This window comes from Benincasa hispida, chromosome 9 (genome assembly GCF_009727055.1).
Source record: "Benincasa hispida cultivar B227 chromosome 9, ASM972705v1, whole genome shotgun sequence".
NCBI lineage: Eukaryota > Viridiplantae > Streptophyta > Magnoliopsida > Cucurbitales > Cucurbitaceae > Benincasa > Benincasa hispida.
The window spans coordinates 85733084-85758878 of NC_052357.1; the positions used below are offsets into that span (position 1 = coordinate 85733084).

Below are 25795 nucleotides of genomic sequence, written 5' to 3' on the forward strand. Positions count from 1 at the left end.
GCCAAAAACACATAAAACACGATCTGCTTCCTCAATCTTTTCCTAAATATTGGAGCCACCATCCTGTGGACATTCCAGACAATTTTCTCGTAACAACAAGTCCATTTCCTGCCACAAAGCATCAACAGTTTTGTTTAAAAAGAAGGTAACATTCCATAGACCCCTGTTTGGGATTCATGAACCTGTTTAATGGTAGTTGTATATAACCGAAGAGGATTCTGTCTTTAGAAATATAGATCTTGCGCCGCTCCGCAGAATATCCTTTGGCTGTGGCAGCATATAATACGGTCTTCCTATCTGGGTTCATACTGGTTCACCAGACGAGACCTGTAGCAACGAATCTTCTCCTTTCCAAATTCGTTCTTGTGGATCACCTGTGGGCCATCAGCTTTGGTAATTTCCTCTATCAAAATAATCCAAACTTGTGACGCCTTCTCAAGGCCATCCGAATATGCCGGATTGAGAACCAAGAAAAATAGTTCTGGCCATTTAATTTTTCTCTTCTCGACGATAAATCCTGCATGTATTAAAACCTGGATTAAATCCAAAGTTTGATGGGGTTCGTAGTCGGATCTTGGGCCAGCACCCGATTCCTTCACTTCGAGAGGTCTATTCTGAAATACGGCTGGAAGAAGATCGGTCGTGTGCCATGAATAATACCACCTTAACTACTGATGCAGCCACTTTCGTTGTCAAGCCGTCCAGTACTGATGGTGATAAGAAACCTCCTCCCGTTTGTGAACATTGTAAAAAGCTTTGGCATACGAAGGATCAATGTTGGAAATTACATGGGAAGCCCCCAAATAATAGGCGACGACAGTCTCATGAAAAATCTAATATTAGTCGTGCCCTGGCAAGTGATTCAGTAGATGACCAAACTCAGAAGAAATCTCCTGGTGACGGTAAACACAACTCAAGTACAGTTGGGGTGAGTGCAATTGCACAGTCAGGTAATTTTCCTTCTTTCGGCCTAATTAGTGTGAATGGTAAGAAACCATGGACTGTGGATTCAGGAGCTACTGATCATCTTACGAGTTCCTCAGAGTTATTTATGTCATATAATCCGAGTGCTGGTAATGAGAGAATTCAAATTGCAGACGGATTTTTTGCCTCTGTTGCAGGAAAGGGCAATATCTCTCCGTTTCGTGGTTTAATTCTACGTGATACCTTACATGTGCCTAAAATATCATATAATCTATTATCTGTCAGTAAACTAACAAGAGATTTGAGGTGTAAGGCGATTTTCTCACCTGATTCAGTTTTATTTCAGGATCTGAAATCGGGGATGACGATTGGCACTACCCGGCACGATAGGGGACTCTATGATGTTATGTTATGGCATTTTCGCTTAGGACATCTGAATTTTCAATATTCATATTTATTTCCTCATTTATTTCGTAATGCTAGTACTTCTTCTTTTAATTGTGATGTTTGTATTCGTGCCAAGCAACGTCATGTTTCTTTCCATTCTCAGCCTTATAAACCCTCGAGTCATTTTTCTCTTGTTCATAGTGATGTATGGGGTCCCTCACCGGTTACTACTTCCACGGGAAAACAGTGGTTTGTCACGTTTATAGATGATCACACTCGTCTCACCTGGGTTTTCCTGCTAACTGATAAATCTGAAGTGTCCTCTGTTTTCCAACAGTTTTACACAACTGTCGAAACTCAATTTAAAACAAAGATTGGGATTTTAAGAAGTGATAATGGACGAGAATTCTTTAATGCCTCTTTCAGAGAATTTCTCGACTCTAAAGGTATTGTTCACTAGAGCTCATGTGCTTACACTCCGCAACAAAATGGAGTAGCTGAGCGTAAAAATCAGCATCTGGTTGAAGTAGCCCAATCTCTTATGTTATCCGCCACCCTTCCATCATACCTCTGGGGAGATGCAGTTCTTACTGCTGTTCACCTCATTAATCGGATGCCCTCTCGTATTCTTAATCTTCATACCCCTTTAGAATTGCTTATTAAAGAGTCTTTTCCTACTACTTGGTTGATCTCTGATGTTTCTCTTTGGGTTTTTGGTTGTGTTTCTTTTGTTCACTCCATGGTCCAAACCGCACGAAATTTTCTCCTCGTGCTCAGAAGTGTGTCTTTGTTGGATATCCACTCCATCAACGTGGATATAAGTGCTATCACCCGTCATCTCGAAATATCTATGTCTCTATGGATGTCACCTTTCTTCGAGGATTCAGTCGGTTTCTTTCCCTGTTAGTCATTTTCAGGGGAGAACATAACTGAGAGGACTAACTGGTTCCTCTTATGCTATTTCCTTTTTAGAGTCACCGGCCCATTTCAAACCTTGTCTAACCTAGATCCTTGATCATGATAGTCTGGTTCTTCCTACCAATCAAAGTTCCTTGGAAAACGTACTACAGGAAGAATCTCAGGAAGAAGCGTGTCACCTGTTGAACCAGAAACTGCCCGGATCCAGGTGTAGGAGTCAGACCTGTCATCAGGTCCAGGTACATATATTCCTAATGATGTTGATTTATGTGATGAGAATCATGAAGGGAAGACATGACAAGGGGAAAACTGTAAAGATGAAATGGTTGAAAGCTATCGGAGGATGAATGGTCCGTTCTAATGATGATGTGAAGATACTACTGAAGTTTCTGATACACAGATAGTAAATCATGGTGAGAAGCCTGAAGAGGTGATTAGAACGTGATGGCATCACTTGAATCTTCCTAAGCCCTGAGGAAAAGGTACCCGTTCATGTACTTAAATAATCCATGTGCATAGTTTACATGACATCATAGTTAATTTGACATGACTCGAGTTTAAGGCTTTTACCTACTAGCTTGGACACTAGTGGTCCAAATAACATAAGTGTTGCAATGAAAAAAACCAGATGCGGTCTGCTGTATGAAGAAATAAGAAGCTCTGGAAAAGAATAAAACCTGGGAAACCGTGACTTGCCTGAACGCGGACAAAAACAGAGATTAAATTGGGGTGTTTACTATAAAGTACAAGTCAGATGGGACAATTGACCGATACAAGGCTAGACTTGTTGCAAGAGGTTTCACCCAAACATATGGAGTGGATTATTCTGAGACGTTTTCACCTGTGGCTAAACTGAACACGATCCGAGTACTTTTGTCAGTAGTTGTGAATAAAAATTTGCCCCTACACCAGCTTGATATTAAAAATGCGTTTTTGAACGGGGAACTCGAGGAGGAAGTCTATATGAGTCCCCCTCCTGGATTCGAGAGTCAATTTAAAAATAAAGTGTGTAGATTGAGGAAATCACTATACGGATTGAAACAGTCTCCAAGGGCCTGGTTTGACAGGCTCACGACGTTTGTGAAAGCACAGGGATATGTTTAAGGACATTCCGATCACACTCTTTTTGTAAGAAGATCAACATCAGGGAAAATAGCTGTTCTTATTGTCTATGTTGATGATATTGTTTATTTGGGGATGATGATGTAGAAGTCACAAGACTAAAAACAGAGATGGCTAGAGAGTTTGAAATTAAAGACCTCGGGAAGCTAAGATACTTTCTGGGAATGGAAGTGGCTCGCTCAAAAGAAGGTATATCAGTTTCTCAACGAAAATATACACTGGACTTGCTAAAGGAAACAGGTATGACTGGGTGTAAACCTGTTGACACGCCAGTAGAATACAATACGAAAATCGATGATAAGAATGAAGGAATTCCTGTTAATAAAGAAAGGTATCAGTGGTTAGTTGGGAAGTTGATATACTTGTCTCACACAAGACCAGATATTTCTTATGCAGTAAGTATTGTAAGTCAGTTCATGCAAGCTCCTTGTGAGGATCATATGATAGCAGTTGAACGTATTTTTCGGTATCTGAAAGGAACTCCTGGTAAAGGCCTAATGTTCAGGAAAACCGATAAACGATCTGTTGAAGCTTACACTGATTCTGACTGGGCAGGGTCTGTTATTGATAGAAGATCCATGTCTGGATATTGTACGTTTGTCTGGGGAAATCTAGTCACCTGGAGAAGTAAAAAACAAGGAGTTGTTGCTAGAAGTAGTGCTGAGGCATAGTATCGGGCCATGAGTCTAGGGATTTGTGAAGAAATCTGGTTGAAGAAAGTTTTATCAGACCTCCAGCAAGATAATGAACTTCCAATGAAATTATTTTGTGATAATAAAGCTGCCATCAGTATTGCAAACAACTTAGTTCAACATGTCAGAACTAAACATGTGGAGATAGACAAACACTATATTAAGGAGAGGTTGGACAGTGGAAACATATGCATCCCTTATATTCCTTCGAGTCAACAAGTTGCTGATGTACTTACAAAAGGGTTATTGAGATAAAATTTTAATTATTGTGTAAGCAAGTTGGGGCTTGTTGATATCTATACACCAACTTGAGGGGGAGTGTTGGAAATAGGGTTTTTAACCTAGGGGCATTTATGTAATTGTGTAAGACCCCTAGGGTTCCCTAATGTCTATTTATACAGTGAGTCCCGGTGTATTTAGAGTATCAGTTTTAAAAACAAATAAGAAAAGACTTTATATCGTGGTTTTTCTCCTTGCACTAGGGTTTCCACGTAATCCTGTTGTTTTTCTCTTCCCTATTCTCTTTTTAACAAAATCAAATGCGCATTCAACCTCCATTACAGTTAGAAAATTCCTTAAAGAAATGCTCTACAAGTTGTAAGTAATTGAAGAGTCGAAGACAAAGAAAGAGATAAGTTATTTGATAAGAAAAAGTTAGGTGCTTCAACTGAGGCAAGTTTGATTAAATAGTCAGAAAAGTTCATATCTTTTTTCCTTTTTCCTTTTCTGCACCTAGCATGGTCTCCCCCTGATTCGAAGTAGTCTCTAACTTTTGATGTATGAATGAAGATATGTCTTAACATAGGACCAGTCTCATTTTCAATCTCCTCTAGTTATCTAGTTTTTTTTAAGTTGTGCTGCTGCATGTAAAGTTTCTGGCGGACTAATAAGAACAGGTGCGATATCTTCCAAGTCTACCATTAAAATAGTTGCACATAATCGATTAACTTACAAATATTGATTATTTCTTTTCTAATGAATCATCGGCCATATGTTGATTGTTTTATGTTTTCCATTCTATTTTGAACCAATATCTTGTGTCACCGAAACGTGTCTAAAATCATGCACCTGGGATATTTTGTACCATTTAACTTTTGGATGACATGATTTTACTGGGGGAGAGAAGCACTAGATGTTGTTATGTTGCATGTTGTTTGCTATATAAGTAAGATATTGATGATTAGTTGAATTAGTAATTGTTTACAGTATGGACATTGGAAAATATTGAGAACAGAACCAAGGCCTATGGAAAATTTTAGAACAACAGATTTCAAGGAGAGGGTTCCTGTAACATCAGTTAAAATGAAAATAGTTTCTTTCTTTTTCGTTGACCTGTTATGCAGGTTTCCTCTTTGTCATTGGTGTTAGTCTTCTAGATATTATCTCACTAAGTGTCCATAACCATTGCCTAGAAATCTAAGGATAGTAAAGTGGCTATTGCCAGACATGTCTAGCACCGGAACCAGGATTGTTGTTTTGATGTCCTGTGTCACAGCGTGTTTTGCCGTTATAATTTTATGATGGCAGTGAGGTTAGGGGGTGAGGACTCCTATTCACATGTTCCATCTCTGTCAAGTAGCCCAGTTTCTCTGATTAACATGTCTATTAAGATAAAATGCAACTTAAGCTCAAATATGCACAATTTTAGGTTTTTTATGTTAGGCCAGAGTGAAAATTGCATTAAATGCTTTTATTCATTGGAATGACAAGTAATTTGGTTTGTTTTTTGAGATTCGCATATAAGAGAAATTGGAGGAATAAAAATATTAATCTCCTTTTTCTTATTTAATATGTGCAGATTAGGTCTTCTTATATAGGAGAAAGACCTTTTACAAATATGGAAAGAATAAAAATAATAAAGGAAAAATAAATATTCATATACAAATATAGAAATTTCAACACTCCCCCTCAAGCTGGTTTGAAGATGTCTTCTATAGCTAGCTTGTCAATCAATTTGTCAAATTGTTTCTTTGGAAGACATTTAGTTAGTTCATCAGCAATTTGCTCTGATGTAGGAAGATAAGGAATATATATTGTTCTTGTTTCAATTTTTTCTTTAATAAAATGCTTATCAACCTCAATACTTTCTCGCAACCACTCCTTTGACTTAGTTGACCAGGAAGGGAGCTTCCTTTGTTTGGAGTAAGGCTTATGAAGACAGCTTTCAGGATCTTAAACGGAAGTTGGTATCAGAGCCCATGTTTTTTATTTTAACTTTTGCGCTATTAGACGCTTTATGCAACATTTTCTAGTTTTGTTTTATAAGAGGAACCCTAATCAAAGATTTTTAGTTACCTAGTTTTTATAAAAGGTTATTTACTTTATAAAATTCTTTTGATTTTTAGTTAAATTTATGAAATATAATCGTTGAGGTGTATGCATGCATGCAGTAACGGCCTAATATAAGTCTTAGGAAGTCGGGTCGTACAAGAACTATCACTATAAACAACTCAAACTATTAATATTGATAAAAATTTTCATTTGCTTACTATTTAATCCTTGAGCATGTCTCTTTACATTACATTTCACTCAACAACTCTTTTGAAGTTTTTATTCTTTATGAGCTTTTAGAAATTAACTGTTTGTTTTGTGCTTATGAAACTGTTTTAGACGAGAATATTCTTTTTCATTAAGTACAACACTTTACTATTATTTTTATTCATTGTGGGAAAATAAGTGCAAAAATCCTTATTTCTATCATTTTCATTATTTTTTCGCACAAAGTAGAAAAAAATGTGAATTGCATAATAATTACACTCTCTGCTGGGTTTATTATGCAATTATATGGTTATTTGAATTGGAGAAATTTTGTTGGATTGAGCTAAAATGTTTCTATATTGAACAGAATTCAATTCATAACCCCTCAATGAACGAAGAGTATGCTTTTTATTTTTACTTTCGAACCTTCAGTGTCTGATGCCTCACAACACCATTAATTTAGGTTATCTGATAGCTTCACTATTCACTTCGAACTACAACTTGCAATGTACTGTAATCCATTCACATCAATTTAGATGGTGCTCTAGTTCTTTATATCAAGATTCTTGCCATATCTTCTTAATTTTTGCATCTAAAAATTTTTCTTTTGATTTATCTTCAAGTATGTTCTTAAATTAATGACTACAAATGAAAACCTTATAATTGTTATCAAAACCATTAATGGTATTGTAGAAACTGGTACATGTAGATGAATACGAAAGTTAAACAATTCAATTGCAATATAGGTACATTGATCTACAATCTGAATTTGAATTATGCACTAATTTTTTCCCCTTGTTTTTCTTTGTACACTTCCAATAGGTAATGGAGCCTTTTTCTCCAGGGGTAGGAGTTGACAAAGCTCAGAAAATGGCACTCTCTTTCAATCAATCAAAGTTGCAATAAATCTACAGAGTTGCCCCCATTCAAAGGCTTTGATACTCTGATTGGTAATGAAAAACATATCAGTGATTTTGGACAGTGGTGGCTGAAGGTATGGAGCCACTGACCTTCCCCAACTTGAGGAGCTAACCCCATTATTTTCAACATTCCATCAAATGCCATCAGGTACACATTCTAAAGTACTTTAGAGAACCATTGGATTCATTTGACTTAGCTTTGGTGGGGTTTAAAGCTTTCTACACCTTCCTTTTTCTCATATTTATATACATTTTTTATATATATATATTTCAAAATCATTATCAGTAATGCCCACTTGGTCAATTATCACTTTCACTTTGCCTAGTGACTCAACATCGTTCAAGACGGTGACACACAGCACAAAATCAATTTGGCACTTTCATTCTTGATATGGTTAAGAATCTATCGAAAAGACTAAATATTAGGTTATATACTTCGTTTGTGTTTAGGCTTGTAGTCATTTTCTTTTCAGTTTTTGGTTTTTTAAAAATGAAGCATATTTCTTCCTCAAATTCTCACTATATTTTACATTTTTCTTTAAGTATAAGTGTTAGAGTTATTAGTCTAATTCCAAAAACAAAAACAAGTTTTTAAAAATGATTCTTTTAGTTTTGAAAACAAAACTTGGTTTAGTTTTTTTAAAACAATAAGAAAATGTAGATGACAAAAGAAGAAGTATAGGAGGTGGAATGAGTCTTTATAGACTTAATTTTCAAAAACTAATTAATTACCAAATGTGCCTTAGTTTTAAATTTTGAAAAGTTTCAATTACATGTTTAAAATGCAGGCCTAGTAATACCATCAACAGATCATTGAGGTGACACATGTCCATTAATCTACGTAGCCATTTGCTTTATCTCACGGTCAAACATGTCAATTGGGCAAGGAATATAATCTGCCAATTTGATAACTATTTGATTTTTTAGGTTTTTTATTTTTAAAAATTAAGTCAATAGAACCTGTCTCTTATACACATCTAGATGTGTATAAGAGACAGATATATAGTTTTGGAAACTAAAAAAGGTAATTTTGTTTTTTAGAATTTGGTGAAGAATTTAGCTCTTTTACTTAATAAAGATGAAAATAAGAAATAAAAAGAAAATAGACTTAGTTTTCAAAAATAAAATGATTACTAAACGGCCCTAATTTAATTTGTAACTTTTTTAAATTCTTGTACTAAAAGACATAGTATTATAAGTGTAGGGATTAAATTTATAGTTTAACTAATATCTTGTCGGGTTAACTTCTTTTTATTCAAATTCTTGTGATGATTTTTCCCTCTACTTTATATGATAATCTATGTTTGGTCCCATGTTAATGATATGAACACACTTGATTCGTATCAATTAATATTAAATTCAGTCATAAAGGAGTGTTTGAAAGTTTGTATGTTTTAAAATATAAATTTATCAGGATGTTTGAGCTGAAGTTCTTGAGTTTGATGATAATTCAACCGATATTAAACGCATATGATTGCTAATTATTGTCTAATTAAGTTGGGATGATTACATAATCTCACATCATTGATATGTAATTAATTTCTTGAGGTATTATTATATTAAAACCATACCACCATTAACGGTGTTGAGCTAGTATTTATAACGAATCTACTCGTGCATTTGCATTTCCCTTAATTGTAACTGATATTTTTAAAAATAATAATTATATCAATTCCACCATTATCGTTGTTAAATCATTGTGCCATTTGAACATAAGTTTTAAGTTCAGCCTTTTTCTTTTTTTTTTTTCTTTTTCTTTTTGTAAGATTAATTTAGGTTCATCTAGTAACCATTTTGTTGTATTTTTTATTTTTAAAAATTATGTTTATTTCTCCCTATTTATACATTGATTTGCATCCTTCTTAAATACAATGGTTGAATTCTTTGCTATATTTTAAAAACAAAAATATTAATTTATTTTTTTTTAGTTTTCAAATTTTGGCTTGGTTTTTTGAATCATTGATAAAAAAAAATAAATAACAAAGGAAGAAAGTTGGAGGTGGAAGTAGTAGGCTTAATTTTAAAAAATAAAAACAATAGACAAAATGGTTACCAAACAGATCCTTAGCAATTTTAGTAATTGCTACTTCATTTGGATTTTGAATCCCTACAATTTTAAGTATCGTTGAAGAAAATTCATTAACACTTAACCTGAGTTAAATGTGAATGAAGTGAGAAATGGCATTTAGAGTACAAAAAGAATACTTTTTTTTTCCTTCCTTTAGTCTCTCTCAATCTTTTACATATAACTGGAGAATTTAGGTTGTGATTATCCTAGTGATAATTCTCCATTGATTATTCATCTTGTTTGAGTTTTCTAATTCATTCTACCGTACATCACTAGAGATTAGTATATTGAATTAAAAAAATAACATTTTTCTTTTCTTCTGTGTATAGTTTAAGTGCAACTTTATCAATGATAAAATCAGACTTTAGAGTCTTCATTACATCTCTAATGTTTAAAATCCTCTAAAACCTTGAGAATGATTTGGTATGCAAAGTTAGTTTTATCTCTCTGAATTAACTTTTTAAATGCTTAGAAAAGTACAAAGTATTTTTAAGTGCTTAGAAAAGCAATTCAAGCAAGCTCTTGATGGTATTAAAAGAATTATGATGGAGTAGAAATAATTTGAGGCATCATTCAAATTCCAACCATCTTATTACTGATAACTTGTTATATTATATTCTTCCATGGAACCTTCTCAAATAAATTAATTAATAAACAAATCCTTCAATTGAACCATTAGTGATAAATTGACTTGAAAGGCCATTAAAAGGCATTTCAAAACTTTAGGAACTTGTCCAATTTTAATTAAAGTTTTCTTGAATAGGATTATGCACTTTAAAACAGATCAGGAAAACAGAGTAGTTTAGAAGTACTGCAAGAAATGTATGGTAATTCTTTTGTGGAAAAAGTAGAAGATACCCTTCTTAATCGATATGTTATATTTTCTTTCTCGAAGGAGAATTTTTTTTTCCGAAAACATGTGTTCAACTATCATGAGATATTTTACCCGTATTTTTTATTTTTCATTTTTGTTATGTTTCAAAACTACTCTAGTTTTTTAAATAATTACCAAAAAAAAGTTCTTTTTCTAAAAGAATCATATAAACAAAGTAAGCTCAATCCAACCGTAATGGACATGACTTTTTTCTTTAAAGAGCGAAAGTTCGATCTCCCATATCTGCTATTATTGTACTGAAAAAAAAAATCTACTGTAGAAATTAATTTGGTGTTATGGTTATTTGAGGACATTGGAGAGCAACTCAAAATGTTGTGCTAAATAAGACCCAAAGACAGCAAAAACAAAGGGGAAGAAGAAAAGCAAAAGAAACAAACAGGCGTTGGGCTTAGAGAAGAAGCATTTACCGTTTGAAGTGCTTGCTTGTCCACACACACTATTTTACAATCTAATGAGATCCCCACGAATCTCACCAATTTGATTCTCTACCGTTATCATGACCACCACAATACCTTTTGGAATATCAAAAGAATCTTAATCATTCTATTGGTATCTTTTTCCATGTTTTAGTCCATGTGATATTATATTTGTATTTTTTTTAAAAAAAATTATCATCTTAACATAACGCCGCCCTCTAATTTCTTGGTCAAAGAAGATATATGAGTCTTTTGATATAGTTTTGGCAGTTGTAATTAGGATATGTTCTATCGAAATCAAAACTCATTTATTTAAACACAAAAGAGTTCGACGTTTGCTCTCAACATGTCCCTTCAAAGATTATCTATCCAAGAAAGTTTTACCACGATTCAATGTTGTTGAGATAATTATGACCTTTGAAACCACTTAATAAAACAACATAGATATATGTTGCAAACTACAAGATTACATCATGAGACACAAGCATAGTAAACCACTTAGGATAAGGAGTATTGAGAAGGAAAGACATGTGCTCCTCTAAAGCTTTAGTTGCTAAGGATATTATGGTAACGACAAATGTGAGAAAAAGAGATAACATCCAAGTCATTGTCTTGCACCTTAACTTCATTGATGAAGAAAGAGACTTCAATCGCCTGCAACTTTCATTCAACAATATGAAAGTGAGGATTTTACTTTACAACTATAGTGAATATATAAAAATGTCCTAATTAATTGAACTGCATTCTTTGCAAATAGAACGGTGAAAACATGGATCATCTTTTTATTTATTGTAGAGTGACCGATAATTAACCTTTAGAATAAGTTGTAAAATACTTTGGGGACTACTATCAACAATAGAATAGACCTTGTCTGAATTTGAATTTTAGAAAAAATATCATTTTCAACTCACCCATTGATGTACGTTGGACTTTATAACTCGAAAGAAATAACCGCACATTGAACAACTCATACAATAGTAACCTCATGCTATGAATATCCACTTGACAAGTTGTTGAACTTATAGATCTAAAAGCTTTTTAAGAATTATAGCCCTATCACCATCTCTTTCAGTTTTGTTAGTTGCTACATTTATGTAACTTTATGCTTTATATGTCCCTTGAGGGCGTCTCTCTAGCTCTTCTTGCTTTTTTGCAATGATTTTTCCTTTGTACTTTTCAATCCATCAATGAATGGAAAGTGAGAGATGATAAAGGTGCTAAGAATGGATCAACTAATTAGTTGAGATATTTTGGTACACCTACTAACCCACGCACCATATCATTCTTTTAAAAAAATTGAATTGGTATCAAATTTACAATTTATCGATTTATATATATATATATGAAGTGAAGTATATAAACTAGAGTAAATGGAAGCACGTGGAAGGAAGCATTAATGGAGGCAGCAATGTTGAAGTTTAGTCAAAATTGGGTTTGGTAGTAGAAAGTCTAGTAGTGGGTTTGGCACTTTGGGTTGGTTTCTTTATTCCAAAATAGCAAGTGATTCTATTTGGATACAACTGCATATTCCTTTGGAAATGAATCATTCTAAAATGGAACTTCCTTTTTCTGCATGGGACATGCAAATTTGCTAATGGAGGAAGAAGAATTTTTTGCCCTTTGACAAGAAAGCAAAAACTATGCTCCCATTTTCTCTCTTCACACTTTCTCTCTCTAGGAGAATCTTGGGGCACATAATCATTCTCTTCTTTCAAATCTACGGTACTTTTCCTTTTTGTTCTACCAAATTTTAATTTACCCTCGTAAACACAACTTTCATCTATAAATTTCTATGTTTTAAAAGAAATCAAGTTAAATTTTGCAAACTAAAATAAGTAATTTTTTTTTTAAAAAAAAAACTTGTGTTTGTTTTTAGAATTTAAAATGGAGTTAGAGTATTTCTTTGCCAAAGGCAAAAATTATTATTGAAAAATTAGGAGGAAACAAGCATAAGTTCTAAGAGACAGTTGCAAATATAACAAAGTCTAAAGTATTAGTAGATATAGAACTCTCTCGAAGTCTATCAATGATAGACTATACTACTAGAAGGAGTCTATTAGCGATAGAGTCTTATTACCGATAGATTTTGTTATATATATTTGCAATACTTTTAAAATGTTGCTCTACACTTAATAATTAGCCTAAAAGTGTTACCCATTACAATTACCCAAAATTTAAAAATAGAAAACTAAAGTTAAAGTATGTTTGATAACTATTTGGGTTTTGATTTTTAGTTACCGAAAACTAAGCCTATAAAGACTTTCTCCACCTCTAAATTTTTTGTTTTGTTGTATAAATTTCTACCCACGTTTTCAAAAATCTAAATAAGTTTCGAAACTAGAAAAAAAATAGTTTTTATTTTTTTTAAAAAAATTAGTTAAGAGTTGAAACTGTTTTACTTTAAAAATGAAAACTATGGTAAAAAAATTAAGGGAAAATAGATTTAATTAAAAAAATTAAAATTAAAATTAAATAGTTACTTATCAAATTATGCCTTAGAATCTAGTCAAAAAGAGTATGCTAATTAGATGGTATATATAATTTAATACACGATTGAAGTAGAATATCATTTTTATTCAAAATCCTTGGGTGGTTAAGAAGTGCTTTCCCCATTATTATTTAACCCTTTTTTTCTGTGCCAACTTATTTACTCTTCATTCTCCAATAATATCAACTGGATCAAAATTAAATGAGGTTTTTGGAATATAGTTTCGTACCCATCTTTACAAAATCTTAGGTATTCGAATTTTTATCAATATCAATGAAAAAAATCAGAAACACAAAATCTTCATCAAATAAGCTCTAAAAGATAAAATTAGAACCATAAGTACATTTGGTTAACAAAAATGTACATTTGTATATTTAATGATTCCAATGAAGTAAGGTATACATTATTGAATTGGCATATAATCAAAAAATAATCATTTATCTTTGAATACACATAAATCATAATATAGAATATAAGTTTTTTTTTTCCTTTGACAGTACGTGGGACAGGATAACTAAACCTCTGATTTCGAGGTCGATAGTAAAAATACTATGTTAGTCGAATTATATTCATTTTGACAATATAGAATATAAAATGAATATAGATTTTAGTCCTAGTATATTCTTTCGACTTAGTCTAAATTATTTAGAATTTAATCTAGTCTCTCACTATTAGTGAATATACATGTTAATCGTTAATGAATGAGTTAAAATTAGCAAGATAGGTTTTTTTTTCCTCTAAATTATTACGGATATTCATTAACTATAATGTCATATAAATTTATTACATAAACAAAATTGAAAAATAACCAATAATTAAAAAAATGTTAAAATCCAAAAAAAAAAATAATTTTTAAAAAAATGAAGGACTAAATAAGAAAAAGAAAATTCTCCAACAACAATAATCAGCACCAACACAAAAACACGAGTATCTTTCCTTGAACCAAAAAACTATCTATAAATACTCCTCTTTGTTGGAAGCAATGGAATCATCCCAACACCTTTCTCTCTTCTCTCTCTCTCACATAACCTAATAATATTTCTCTCCATTTTTTCCAAACAGAAATGGCTCCAATAATTAAGCTCATGATCTCTACCGCCGCCGCCATTCTCATTTTATCTTCTGTCTCCAATATATCACCCACCCAAGCAAGGTTGCTGCCGGCCGAGCATCCCGACGATGTCGATATTCCCGAAAATCTCCACCGCAAAATCTTAGAAACCGCCGCCACTGTTGCTCTTCTCAAGTCGGGGCCACCGGCATTGGATCACCACACTCCGTTTGCTGCTAGTGACGCGGAGGTGCTCGGCGGCGACTTCCGTCCGACAACCCCAGGCCACAGCCCCGGAGCCGGTCACTCTGTTGCACCAGCCAGCCTTATGGATTCTAAAATTCATTAGGATTATTATGATATTTTATGAATCACTTAAATATGTTATTAGCAATGATATAAATTCATAGTTAGTAACTTAGTTTAGTTATATCTATATTCTATATATTCATATTACCAACGGCATGTTTCAGTAATGTTATTATATTGCAAAATATATATGTACTTCAAAGTTATTTATTGTGTATTATTAATTATCTGTTAATTAATGAAGTTTGATTATTTTTTTTTCTGTTCCTACTTCAACTATTTTTATAGTTATTAATTTTAATTTTATTATTTAAATAATTTAAATTTAAAATAAAAATAAATTAGTGTTTGATAGTTGAGAGACAATAATATGAATATCATGGTCTTATTTTCACATAACTTTCTATTTTAAATTATATGAAAAAAAACATATTTAAATCACAAAATATATAATTTTATATTTCATAACATTATAATATTATTTAAAATACACAACATATTAAAAAAATTCATAACGATTTTCATGCTCTTTCAATATAGGCATACAAATCTTTTTATATTTTGAGAACAACTTTTAAAAGAGCAAGCTTACACCTAATTTAATTTTAATATTCTCTCTTTTACACAAAAAATAACAATACTAAATAAATAAATTGCCACATAATAATTTATTTAAATGACTATTTAACTACAAATGGATGGTTTTGGATGAATCTTTTCTTACACCTAAAATTAAGTAACAACAAGTTTCGTTTATTTGACAGAGAAAAAAAAAATCATCTTTTTAGGCTACAAGAATGCATTTAAGAGAGTTACGCAAGGATAAACTTCTCTTATATATTATTTAATTCTAGTTTGATAATTATTTTGATTTTTTTCTTGTTTTTTAAAATTAAACTTATATCATCTACATTTTTTATAATAATAATGATCTGTATATTTCTTTAAGTACAATGATTGAATTCTAAAACAAAAACAACAATGATTTGAAAACTATGTTTTTTTTAGTTCTCAAAATTTGGATTGTTTTTTAAATCATTGATAAAAAGCAGATAACAAATGATGTAAACCAATTCATCTGCATCCATTTTTTAAATATGCTTAAATTTGGCTTGTGATTATTATTATTATTATTTTTTTGTTTCTTTGTTTTGTTCTGTTCTTCTTTTTATTAAGCATGGTGTTGAATTCAAACTAAAGTGTTCTAACTAAATTTCTTCTTAGAACCTAAAATGCTAAATTATATATTATTTTTTTATTAGAATATTTTCTTCCTACATAAAATTGCTTGTTTATTTCTTTTTTTTTTCCCAACATAATTGATCTAATGCAGTTTAATTAACATATACATTATTATTAAGTCAATAGGAGCACGACACAACTAAGAAAAATAACTTGATGCATTTTGATTTGTATCATTTTATTGCTCACTAAATATTTAATCACAAGTTGTTATAAATCAATATATGTACATTAATATTGGAAAAAAGTCTAATCTAATATGAGATGAGAGAAATTTTAGTTTAATTTCTTAAAATTTTTCTTTTAACAAAATTTTACATTTATATGCTTATTAGCACAAAACTTTATATAAATATTATATAGTTAAATGCCGACTAGAAAGTAAACTCATAAATTTTATTTTTATGGTTTAAAATAAAAATAATCTAATAAATTATTCAGAAAATGGAATATGGTGGACATCCCCTAGTTCAGGCTAGGTATAATGGATTTGATCCATAATTACTTGGGCTGATAGGTACTGAATTTGATCCAAACAAAAAAGAGCCCAATAAAATAAATAAGTTTAAATATAATTAAATTATTTTTTCAAAATAAAATAGTGTAAAATAATCAGAGATTGTAAAATAATCAAAGATTGATTAGTCCATTGCAGAGAAATTTTCTACAGTAAATAAATTAAAGGTTTAAATCCTATTTTGGATTTTGAAATTTGAAGTTTGTTCTATTTTAATATTTAAGACCTCTTTTGGTAATTCTTTTATTTGTTGTTTTTATTTTTTAAATTTAAGCCTATAAATACTATTTTTTTAATTTACTTTTTGTTTGAAAAACTAAGCCAATTTTTGAAATGTGGATGCAATAGACTTATTTTCAAAAACAAAAACAAAAAAATTAAATGGTTACCAAATGAGACCTAAACTTTTAAAAACGTCTATACTAATTCTTGAACTTTTAAAAAATGCTTACTTTGATCCATGCTATTAAAGCTATGTTAACTCTTAAACAAAATAATGAGATGACTTGTATGTTTTTAGATGACTAAACTGCTAAATAAGTTAGTAACACTAAAAAATATAAGGGTTTCAATTTTGAATTAAATGGTAAATCGATTTCCTATAGAATTTAAAAGTCATTTTGCATTTAAAAATTTGGTCGTTCAGTATTTTGATGCGTTGGTTGTTGTATTTTACTTAATTTTCATTTTGCTCAACACATGCGAGATGCAATTTCATCAAAAAATTAACAAAATCTTAGTAGTAGAGATCAAAATAAACAATTTTCTAAAATCTAGGAACTAAAATGAATATTTTTTAAAATTTAAGGATGTAAATAAAATAAGATTCAAACTTGTGGAACTAAAATAAGATTTAACCATAAATAAAACTATAAAATGTTATTTAAGAAGCGAGTTTTTCCTAATTTTAAGGAGAAGATAGAAAACCTTTTCTGAAATTTCCTATTTTAAGAATAAGAAGGAAGGAAAAAAAAAAGTGTAGACTGATTTTTATAACAAAATAGTAAGCTGACGTCAGATAGAGTTGGGGTTAGAGAGGAAAAAGGGTAATTGGCGGCGGATCGAGCCAGAGCTCCGGAGATGAAACTAAAATCAACGACTGAGATTAAAGTGTGCCCCTTAATCCAAGGGTGTATATAGCCACCGCATTGGCCCAAAAAACCTTCCGGTTTGTATCTTCGTCATCCTTCAAACTCCAAATAAATCCTCAAGCTTAGACCCTAATCCACTCATCTTTCTTTCTAGTTTCTGTTTCTCTTTTAATAAACTCTCCTCAGATTCTTTGTTTTATTGTTCTTCTTCTTTTTTTTTTTTCTTTTTTTTTTTTTTTTTTTTTTTTTTTTTCTTTCCTTCAATTCTGATTCTTTTACCCTTTTTGGTTAGGGTGTAGGTGTACATTAAAATCTGCTTCATTCTTTGTTTCGTTTGTTCCATTGTTAATACGGAGGAAGATAAGATGCAAACCAACGGCTCTGATTCGCAGCCGCAGGAATCAAATCAACGGCATCAACAGCCACAGTCATGGATGCCAATGCAGTATCCGCCGCCGGCCATGGTAATGCCGCACCATATGATGACGCCGCAGCATTACATGGCGCCGTCACTCCGCCGCCGTATATGCATTATCATCACCAATATCACCATCATCATCTTCCTATTCAGCATTCGCAACCGTTACAACGATCTAGCGGCGGAAATAAGACGATTTGGATCGGTGACTTGCATCATTGGATGGACGAGAGTTACCTCCATTCTTGCTTTTCTTCCGTCGGCGAGGTACATTTTTCTTTCTTCTTTTTTTTTTTTTTTTTTTTTTTTTTTTTTTTTTTTTTTTTCAATTTTTAATGTTTTTTATACGCGTTTTTAGTTTGATGATTAATGTGTAACATTCACTCTCTGTACATTACTAGTCTAATAAGTCGTTACAATGAATCGACTTGCTGGAATTTTAATCGGAAGTTCTCAATTATATTTACATTCTCTTCGTTAAAGTAAGGGCATAAATATCGAATGTTTCCTTTTTCCGATTCATTCTTATAGTTGAATACGTTTACTTAGTTTCTTATTCTGCTATGCAATTTCAACATAAATGCAGAACTAAATGACAATTATAAGCTTGGTCAAATATTTGGTTTTGGAAAAAAAAAAAAAAGAAAAGGTTTCTGCTACCTTTGAGGGAGTGAGAATGTACTGGAGTTCTCTGTTTTGATTTACTTACTTTTTCTGATATTAGTAAGCTAGAGAAGAATCTGCCTAAAAATGTAGCACTATATTTTGTAAAAATATTTTTTGCAATTAAACAAATCTCAATGAGAGAATTTGTAGTATATGGTAAAGCAAAATAGAAGTATGTCTTATGACTTTTAGTCCCATTTAGAATGACTGTATCTTCTAACCTCAAAAATTTACTGCCTATTGAAATATTGTGAAAAGGATATAAAGAAATACTATACTATACTAGATCAGGTTATTAATAAATGGAAGATTACACTCTCTAGTAATTGACATTGACATCCCTTAGTGTTCTCTAAAGATATATATTTTTGTTGAAAAATCTCGAATTGTTCTTTGGTTGGCATAATCACGTTGAACATCGATTGTTCTATTTTCTGTATGATGCAGATTTCATCTATGAAGGTTATTCGTAATAAGCATACTGGTTTGTCTGAAGGGTATGGGTTTGTAGAATTTTTTTCTCATGCAACAGCTGAGAAAGTTCTTCAGAATTATTCTGGAGTGTTCATGCCAAGTACAGAGCAGACTTTCCGCCTGAATTGGGCGACATTTAGCACTGGTGACAAGCGATCGGATAATGATCCCGATCTTTCTATTTTCGTTGGAGACTTAGCTGCAGATGTTACTGATTCTATGTTGTATGAAACATTTTCTAGTAAATTTCCTTCTGTTAAAGGAGCAAAAGTTGTAATTGATGCCAACACTGGTCGTTCAAAGGGTTATGGTTTTGTGCGGTTTGGAGATGACAATGAAAGGTCTCAGGCCATGACTGAAATGAATGGTGTATATTGTTCAAGCAGACCTATGCGCATTGGTGCAGCAACACCCAGAAAGTCTTCTGGATATCAGCAACAGCATTCTTCACAAGGTACATTTAAATTTTATGCTTTAGTGTGTGCTTAGCCTAAAACAACTTCCAAGAAGGATTAGGATTAGTGTTTGTGGTGGAGGGGTTGCAATTCTGGAATAAATAAAAATATGAAAGATTTCTTTTCTCCTCGGACATTTGGTTCAAGACTTGAGGTTATGTATCAAAAAAGGGTTTTGAAAATGAGAACTATAATGCTACTGGAGAAGGATGTGCTGTGTCTTCCTCTCTAACAAAATTGTGGTTTGATTTTATTGTTCTCCTTAGATATTTTGTTGAAGTTAATGTTTGTGTGTCAAATATCATGTTAGACAACAGAAGACACAAGCTATCCATTATATTGACTTACTTTTTGTAGATTTGTAATAATTCAGACTCAAGTGGTCTCATATGCTCAAACAGGGGTTGCAAGTCATTTACTTCCTCCTTATAAATCAATCTGAAGAGATAGTATCTATTTGCTATATCTTTCATTTTTTAGGCATCCAATAATGTTACATATTTATAAGCAATTTTCTTTTGTGGAGTTATTTTTATTAATAAGATAGGCCATCCAGTTAAATTTGTGTTAGCAAGTTTTGAATTGGAGCCATTTTTTTGGTATTTTCCTTCGACAACATTACTAGAGCAATCTTATGAAAATTTGCTGTGAAAATCCTTCTTGAGCAAAAGTAGTTCTGAAGTAGCATCTTCAAAGAATTGAACTTTTTGAAATCATTGTCAGTTTGCATATGACTTCTTTTCTCTTCTCATTTCACGCCAAATGAGACAATTTTAAGGATTGTGCACTTCCCTACCCGTTTTGAACTGCTTATATATATGTTTATCCTCTGGTTTTTATAGGAGGATATTCAACAAATGGTTCCTTTAGCCAAGGTCTCCAATCTGAAGGGGATTCTGCAAATACAACTGTGAGTTGCTTTGGTTATTTTTGTTTGCATGGCTAGAGATTCCACCTCGTATTGTTTGGTTAACCTGAGCTTTTCTTTTAGATATTTGTTGGTGGGCTTGATCCTAATGTCACCGATGAAGATCTGAGGCAACCTTTCTCGCAGTATGGTGAGATAGTCTCTGTTAAAATACCAGTTGGTAAAGGATGTGGGTTTGTCCAATTTGCCAACAGGTAAAAAGTTTGTAATCAGGTTTTCCTATCATATAAACAATGAAATAATATATCCATTTGGTTATTGGTTTTCTTAATTTATCGAGTTACTAATTTCTGTCACATATTCTTTTCAATTTTCCTCTGCAGAAGTGACGCTGAAGAGGCTTTGCAGAAACTAAATGCAACTGTAATTGGCAAGCAAACTGTTCGTCTTTCTTGGGGCCGAAATCCAGCAAATAAGCAGGCAAATTACCTTCTCTCCTTGTGTAAAAATGATAACAAAAAAACTATGCATAATTTATTTCGACTTTCTTGAAGGGCAAGGATAGGAAAACAACAAAAATGAGTTTTTTTTAGAATTCCAATTAAGTCTGAACTTTACTTTTGCTGACAAATTTCTACGTTTAATCTTTTGTCATCAACAAAAAATGTGTTTGCCTGACTAAAAACTCATGTGGTATCTCGTGTACGGGTCGGGAAATACCATTGCTTCTCAATTGTTATCATCTGAAGAGTTCGATTTAGTTGGATAAACAAACTTAACAGTATTGTTTTTCTTGCATTTGTTGAGGTTTGGCAGTTTAGAGATTTTGGGAACCAGTGGAATGGAGCTTACTACGGAGGGCACATATATGACGGCTATGGATATGGTTTGCCATCTCCTCACGATCCAAGTATGTATCACGCAGCTTACGGAGCTTACACTGTCTATGGAAGTCATCAGCAACAAGTAGAACAGCTGAAGTTACTTTAGCTTCTGAATTCACTTGGTTTTAGATTCTTTTTTCCTTCCATATTAATCATCCTCCATCTGCTTAGTGGAACTGAATTTTGATGACCTAAGCTAGTTCTCTAATTTCGTAGGGGATATTTATATATTTATTTCATTCAGATTGTTACTCTTACTGAGATTGATAACAAACTTATTTAGCAGAATATATATGATCTCGCAATAGTGTATGCATGTTACAATGTCTCGGTTTTACCTATACTTCCCAGTCATTGATTTCTGGTTTGGTTTGGTTTATTTAAAATCAAATTTTTGGGCCTTTCAAAATACAGTATTGGTTTTTATTGTGTTTATTTGGTGAAAATTTTTGGACGTCTTTGGCGTCTGAATTTTATTTACTCTGTGAGAATGATATGTGGCTAGGTCGGTATCTAATGATTAGAAATGAGTTAAGAGTATTGAGTGTTTTTGTTTAGGCAACGTTATTAATTAATGGTAATATGAAAAGTGGACTTCATTCGATTAAGTTTGTTGTTGTTTACCTATGTTTCATAATCCTATGAAAAGGATTCACTTCCAAGTTTGTAATCAAAGTATATAATCTGATTGATTGGAGGGCGATCAATTTGATTGCATTTGAAAATTACGTAGGATCCACTAATTGACACTATTATCAATACTACAGTAGGAGAATTAAGAAATTCACCACATTTACTGTTATCGATACTATTACGGTTACTATTATCGTTAGGGTCAAATAGTAATCGTAATCGTAACGAACGTGATAAAAAACAGTCGAATTAACGATGATCATGAATGGATAAATATTGTCTAATTTGTATTAGGTCCTCTATGAATGTTGATAAATGCCCATTTAGGGGTGCCTAGGTGTGTGGTGCACAAAATGAGTTGCACATTAGGCATTGACCTAATGGCCCAAAGCGTTAGATTCTATTTTGAACCAACAAATATAATTAGGATTTTTTTTCTCATTTATTTACTAAAAAATAGAATTTACTGATAATAAAATTTCTTTAAAGTTTATTCACAAGTGTTTTTTTTCCTATTGTACTTTGTCGTGCCTTACGCATTAAAAAAAACATCTATATATATATATATATTTTAGAAGCAACCAAAATACTAATTCATGACAAATTAGAGCGGGAGACTCAATTATTTATTTATTTTTTTTAGACGTGAAATTAGTTTTCTTCATGTGATACATATCCCTTTTGTTTGGACAAGTTTGAGACTTTGGCCAAAATTTGAGTGGTACTACCCGCACGCTATCCTACTAAATCTGATTCCATCAACCATTTTAGTTGATCTCAACATCTTCCACTTGTCCAATTTTGTAATTTTTCCATTTTGTTTCTAATCTTTAAAAAATTATAATTTCATTTAGTTGTTTCCAATTTGATTGAGCATGCAAATATTTTTTTTTATGTCGATTCCAATCTTTGCATTTTTATTTGTGATCTAATATTAAAAGAAAATAATATTAGATATATTTTTTAAAAAAAATGAGTAATTTTAGTTCAATCAAAAAGTGTTCATCCATCAATAAAATAGATTCATGTACTACCCTTAATTTAAAATGGCTTGCTGCTATATAAATTAGACGGTTTGCAATATTATTTGAGTATATTATTGCACGGATAATGGGATAATTTGTTCAAAAATTGGTGTAATCTAGAATGCACCCAACTATCTTTATTTACGATATTGAGCAATAAATTTTCTTAATCCCAAAAGCTAATAGGATAAAATAGCAATACAGCAGTCAAGTCCCATTAGATTCCGAAATGAAATGGGTACACAATACACATTGACTTTGTTGGACAGTCACTTTATGCTTTAATCATCTTTAATGTTATATCACTATTCATCTGCAAGTCTGCAGCTTCCTTTTTACGCAAAACCCTTAGCTTTAGAAGCTCGAATCATGAAGACGATTCAGAAGCATAATTGAAATTGAGTGTCCTTTCAAACTAATATTGGAAGAAAGAAGAAGAAGAAGAAGAAGAAGAAGGGACCCATAAATTGAAGGCTGCAAGGCCAGGCCAAGCCAAGCCAAAAGCTTCACTAAGTTTGTTTGGATTTTGTGTTGGAATGCAATTGGGAATTGTAAAAGAGGCTTTTTAAAATTTAGATGGTAGCTGGCTGTGGCATGTCAATGTCATAGCTCCGCCGTGGCCCTACCGCTACGGCAAAACTGCTGCGGCTGCCGGCTGGGTAAAAGCATAATAAGCGGTGCGTGCCCCCAGCCCAGCCCCCACGGCGTGGCGTTTTAGCACGGCAGGGTCCCCCCCCACTTCCACGGTTGTAGAAAGTAATTGGTAGCCATAGCAATTCCCTAGGCTGGCTTTCTTTTTACATTGTGATGCCTCAATTCCAAGATTATGTCCTTTTATCACAACATTCGCTACGATAGATTGGAGTTTTTCACGACACATGAACCGCGGCAAATATAGGATGAAGATTTAAAAAAAAACAGTCACTAAAGTCAAAATCACGCATTTTTAATAAAAAAATATGAATTTTTCCTTTTTTTTAATTTATGACGGTTTTTTCATGTCAGACTAAAAATAATCATGGTTAAATGTAGGAAGGTAAAAGTACATGATTATGATTGATGACAGTTGCGATATTTTGAATGTTTTTTATGACAGATTTTTCGTGCCACTAATTTATAAAAAGTGAGATTTCTTCAGAATCATTAATTTCAAAATAAGAAAAGCACTTTTGGAAGAAAAAAAGGAAATTTTTTATTTTTATTTTACTTGTATGATTTTTTTTTTTAGTGTCATCCATCTATAAATTGAATTATTGACAGCCATGCTATTCAACCCTTTCTTTGGCCTACAAGTTTGTTTGAGCAAGGTTCAAAGGTTAAAGCTTCTATAAATTGAGGGCTTAAATCAATAACCCAAAATTTGACGTTGAGATATCAATTTTAAATAAAATAATACATTAATGTGGATAGATATTTTTTAAAAAATTATAATAAATAATTATAATAATAAAATACTTAAAATAATTAATAAACTTTTTTAGTTTTTTTCTTAATCAAGTTGACATGTATATATATATACACACTAGAGACGTAAGTCGCTTATCTTTTATATTTTGTAGAACTTTCTACTATATAATGAAAATTTTAATTTACTTCTTATATTGATATCAAATCCATAAAAATATAAAAATATTGAGATATCGATAGAAATTTAATACCTGTGTTTAATCTTGCATACATCAGTATTAAAAAAATTAATTAAAGCTCATTTAGAAATTGTTTTCAAAATAATTTTATGCTTATAAATTTAAAAATTAGCTTAAATATACGAAATTGTCATAGTTGGCTTTTATCTTTGAATTATTCATTTTACCTTTAATGTATTGAAAATTCTCAATTAGGATATCTTGTAAAAAATTGTTAAAATTTGTTATAAAAATGATTCTATCTAGTGTTTTTAGGCTCAAATACTATTTTGGTTCTCATTTTTAATTTCCTCTCGTTTTTTGTCATCTTCTTTTAATATATTGTTTATTGTTAATATTTCTTTGAAGAAAAAATTCTCTCTACTAGCGTTTTTTTTTATAAATTATAAAAATATATTTACATAGTATCATTTCTTACATAAAAAATATTATTATTATTGAACCAATTTTAATAAAAATTAATTGTGAATGATTAGTGTGAAAACAATATTTGAATGAATAATTTCTGTATATTAACTTAAGATTTACATAAGAAATTTATAGAAATGACGATAACCTAATTATAGCCTAAATATATGCACAATACATAGATTAAAGCCTAAATATCTCATCACTCTCCCTCAAACTCAAGGTGATAGAAACAACTCGAGTTTGTGAGCAGATAAACTGAAGCAACACAGAAACTGAAGAAGTAATTCTAAACCAAAACACGGTAGATCTGGGCGAGAAGCAGAAACCCATGAAGAACTAGAAGATAGAGAACTTATAGGCTGGAAACAGGAACTCATATACTTTTAGGTTGGAAACAGAGACCTTCATAAAGATCTAAAACGAAGACCACGAACTTCTAAGCTGAAAATAGAGATCTAAAAAAATATTCAAAGATAAAATCGAAACATACATCTATGAAAATATCCAAAGATAAAATGAAACAGAGACTCTGAAAAATCTGAAAACTGAACAAAGACTGAAATCGATAAAAGAATCATCTAAGAACCAAACTGAACCAAACTTGGCTGACTAAGTTAAACTAACTGAGCTGACTAAATGAAACCAAACCAAGTTGATTGAACCAATCGGTTCATCTGAACCGATTGGAGCAAGGGCAAGCATCGAGTGAGTTTTGTTATGAACCGATTGGAGCAAGGGAAAGCATCGACTGAGTTTTGTTTAGCGGCAGATCTAGGCGAGCATCGAGTTCTTCACAG

General features: G+C 31.8%; 3 protein-coding genes across 5 annotated transcripts in view; all 3 read left to right on the forward strand.

Moving 5' to 3' along the window:
- Positions 1-10742, forward strand: part of LOC120086178 (probable inactive heme oxygenase 2, chloroplastic) — a 22394-nt gene extending 11652 nt beyond the window's left edge. For 2 of the 3 annotated variants that reach the window (XM_039042690.1, XM_039042689.1), the window contains exon 5: positions 7344-7833. The gene's annotated coding sequence lies outside the window, so the exon portion shown is untranslated. Of the gene's footprint in view, positions 1-7343; positions 7834-10692 lie in introns of those variants that run through there. The other variant, XR_005484159.1, reaches the window with a different exon arrangement.
- On the forward strand, positions 3462-4022 carry LOC120084961 (uncharacterized mitochondrial protein AtMg00810-like). The gene has a single exon (XM_039040772.1). The coding sequence runs from the start codon at positions 3462-3464 to the stop codon at positions 4020-4022; it is 561 nt and encodes a 186-aa protein (XP_038896700.1).
- Positions 10743-17782: 7040 nt separating the features above from the next.
- On the forward strand, positions 17783-21607 carry LOC120084430 (polyadenylate-binding protein RBP47C-like). Its single transcript, XM_039040208.1, has 6 exons — positions 17783-18203; positions 19050-19530; positions 20374-20441; positions 20523-20653; positions 20783-20879; positions 21216-21607. Exons 1-6 carry the CDS (start codon positions 17949-17951, stop codon positions 21387-21389), a joined length of 1206 nt encoding a protein of 401 aa, XP_038896136.1. The 5' UTR covers positions 17783-17948; the 3' UTR covers positions 21390-21607.
- Positions 21608-25795: the final 4188 nt, after the last annotated feature.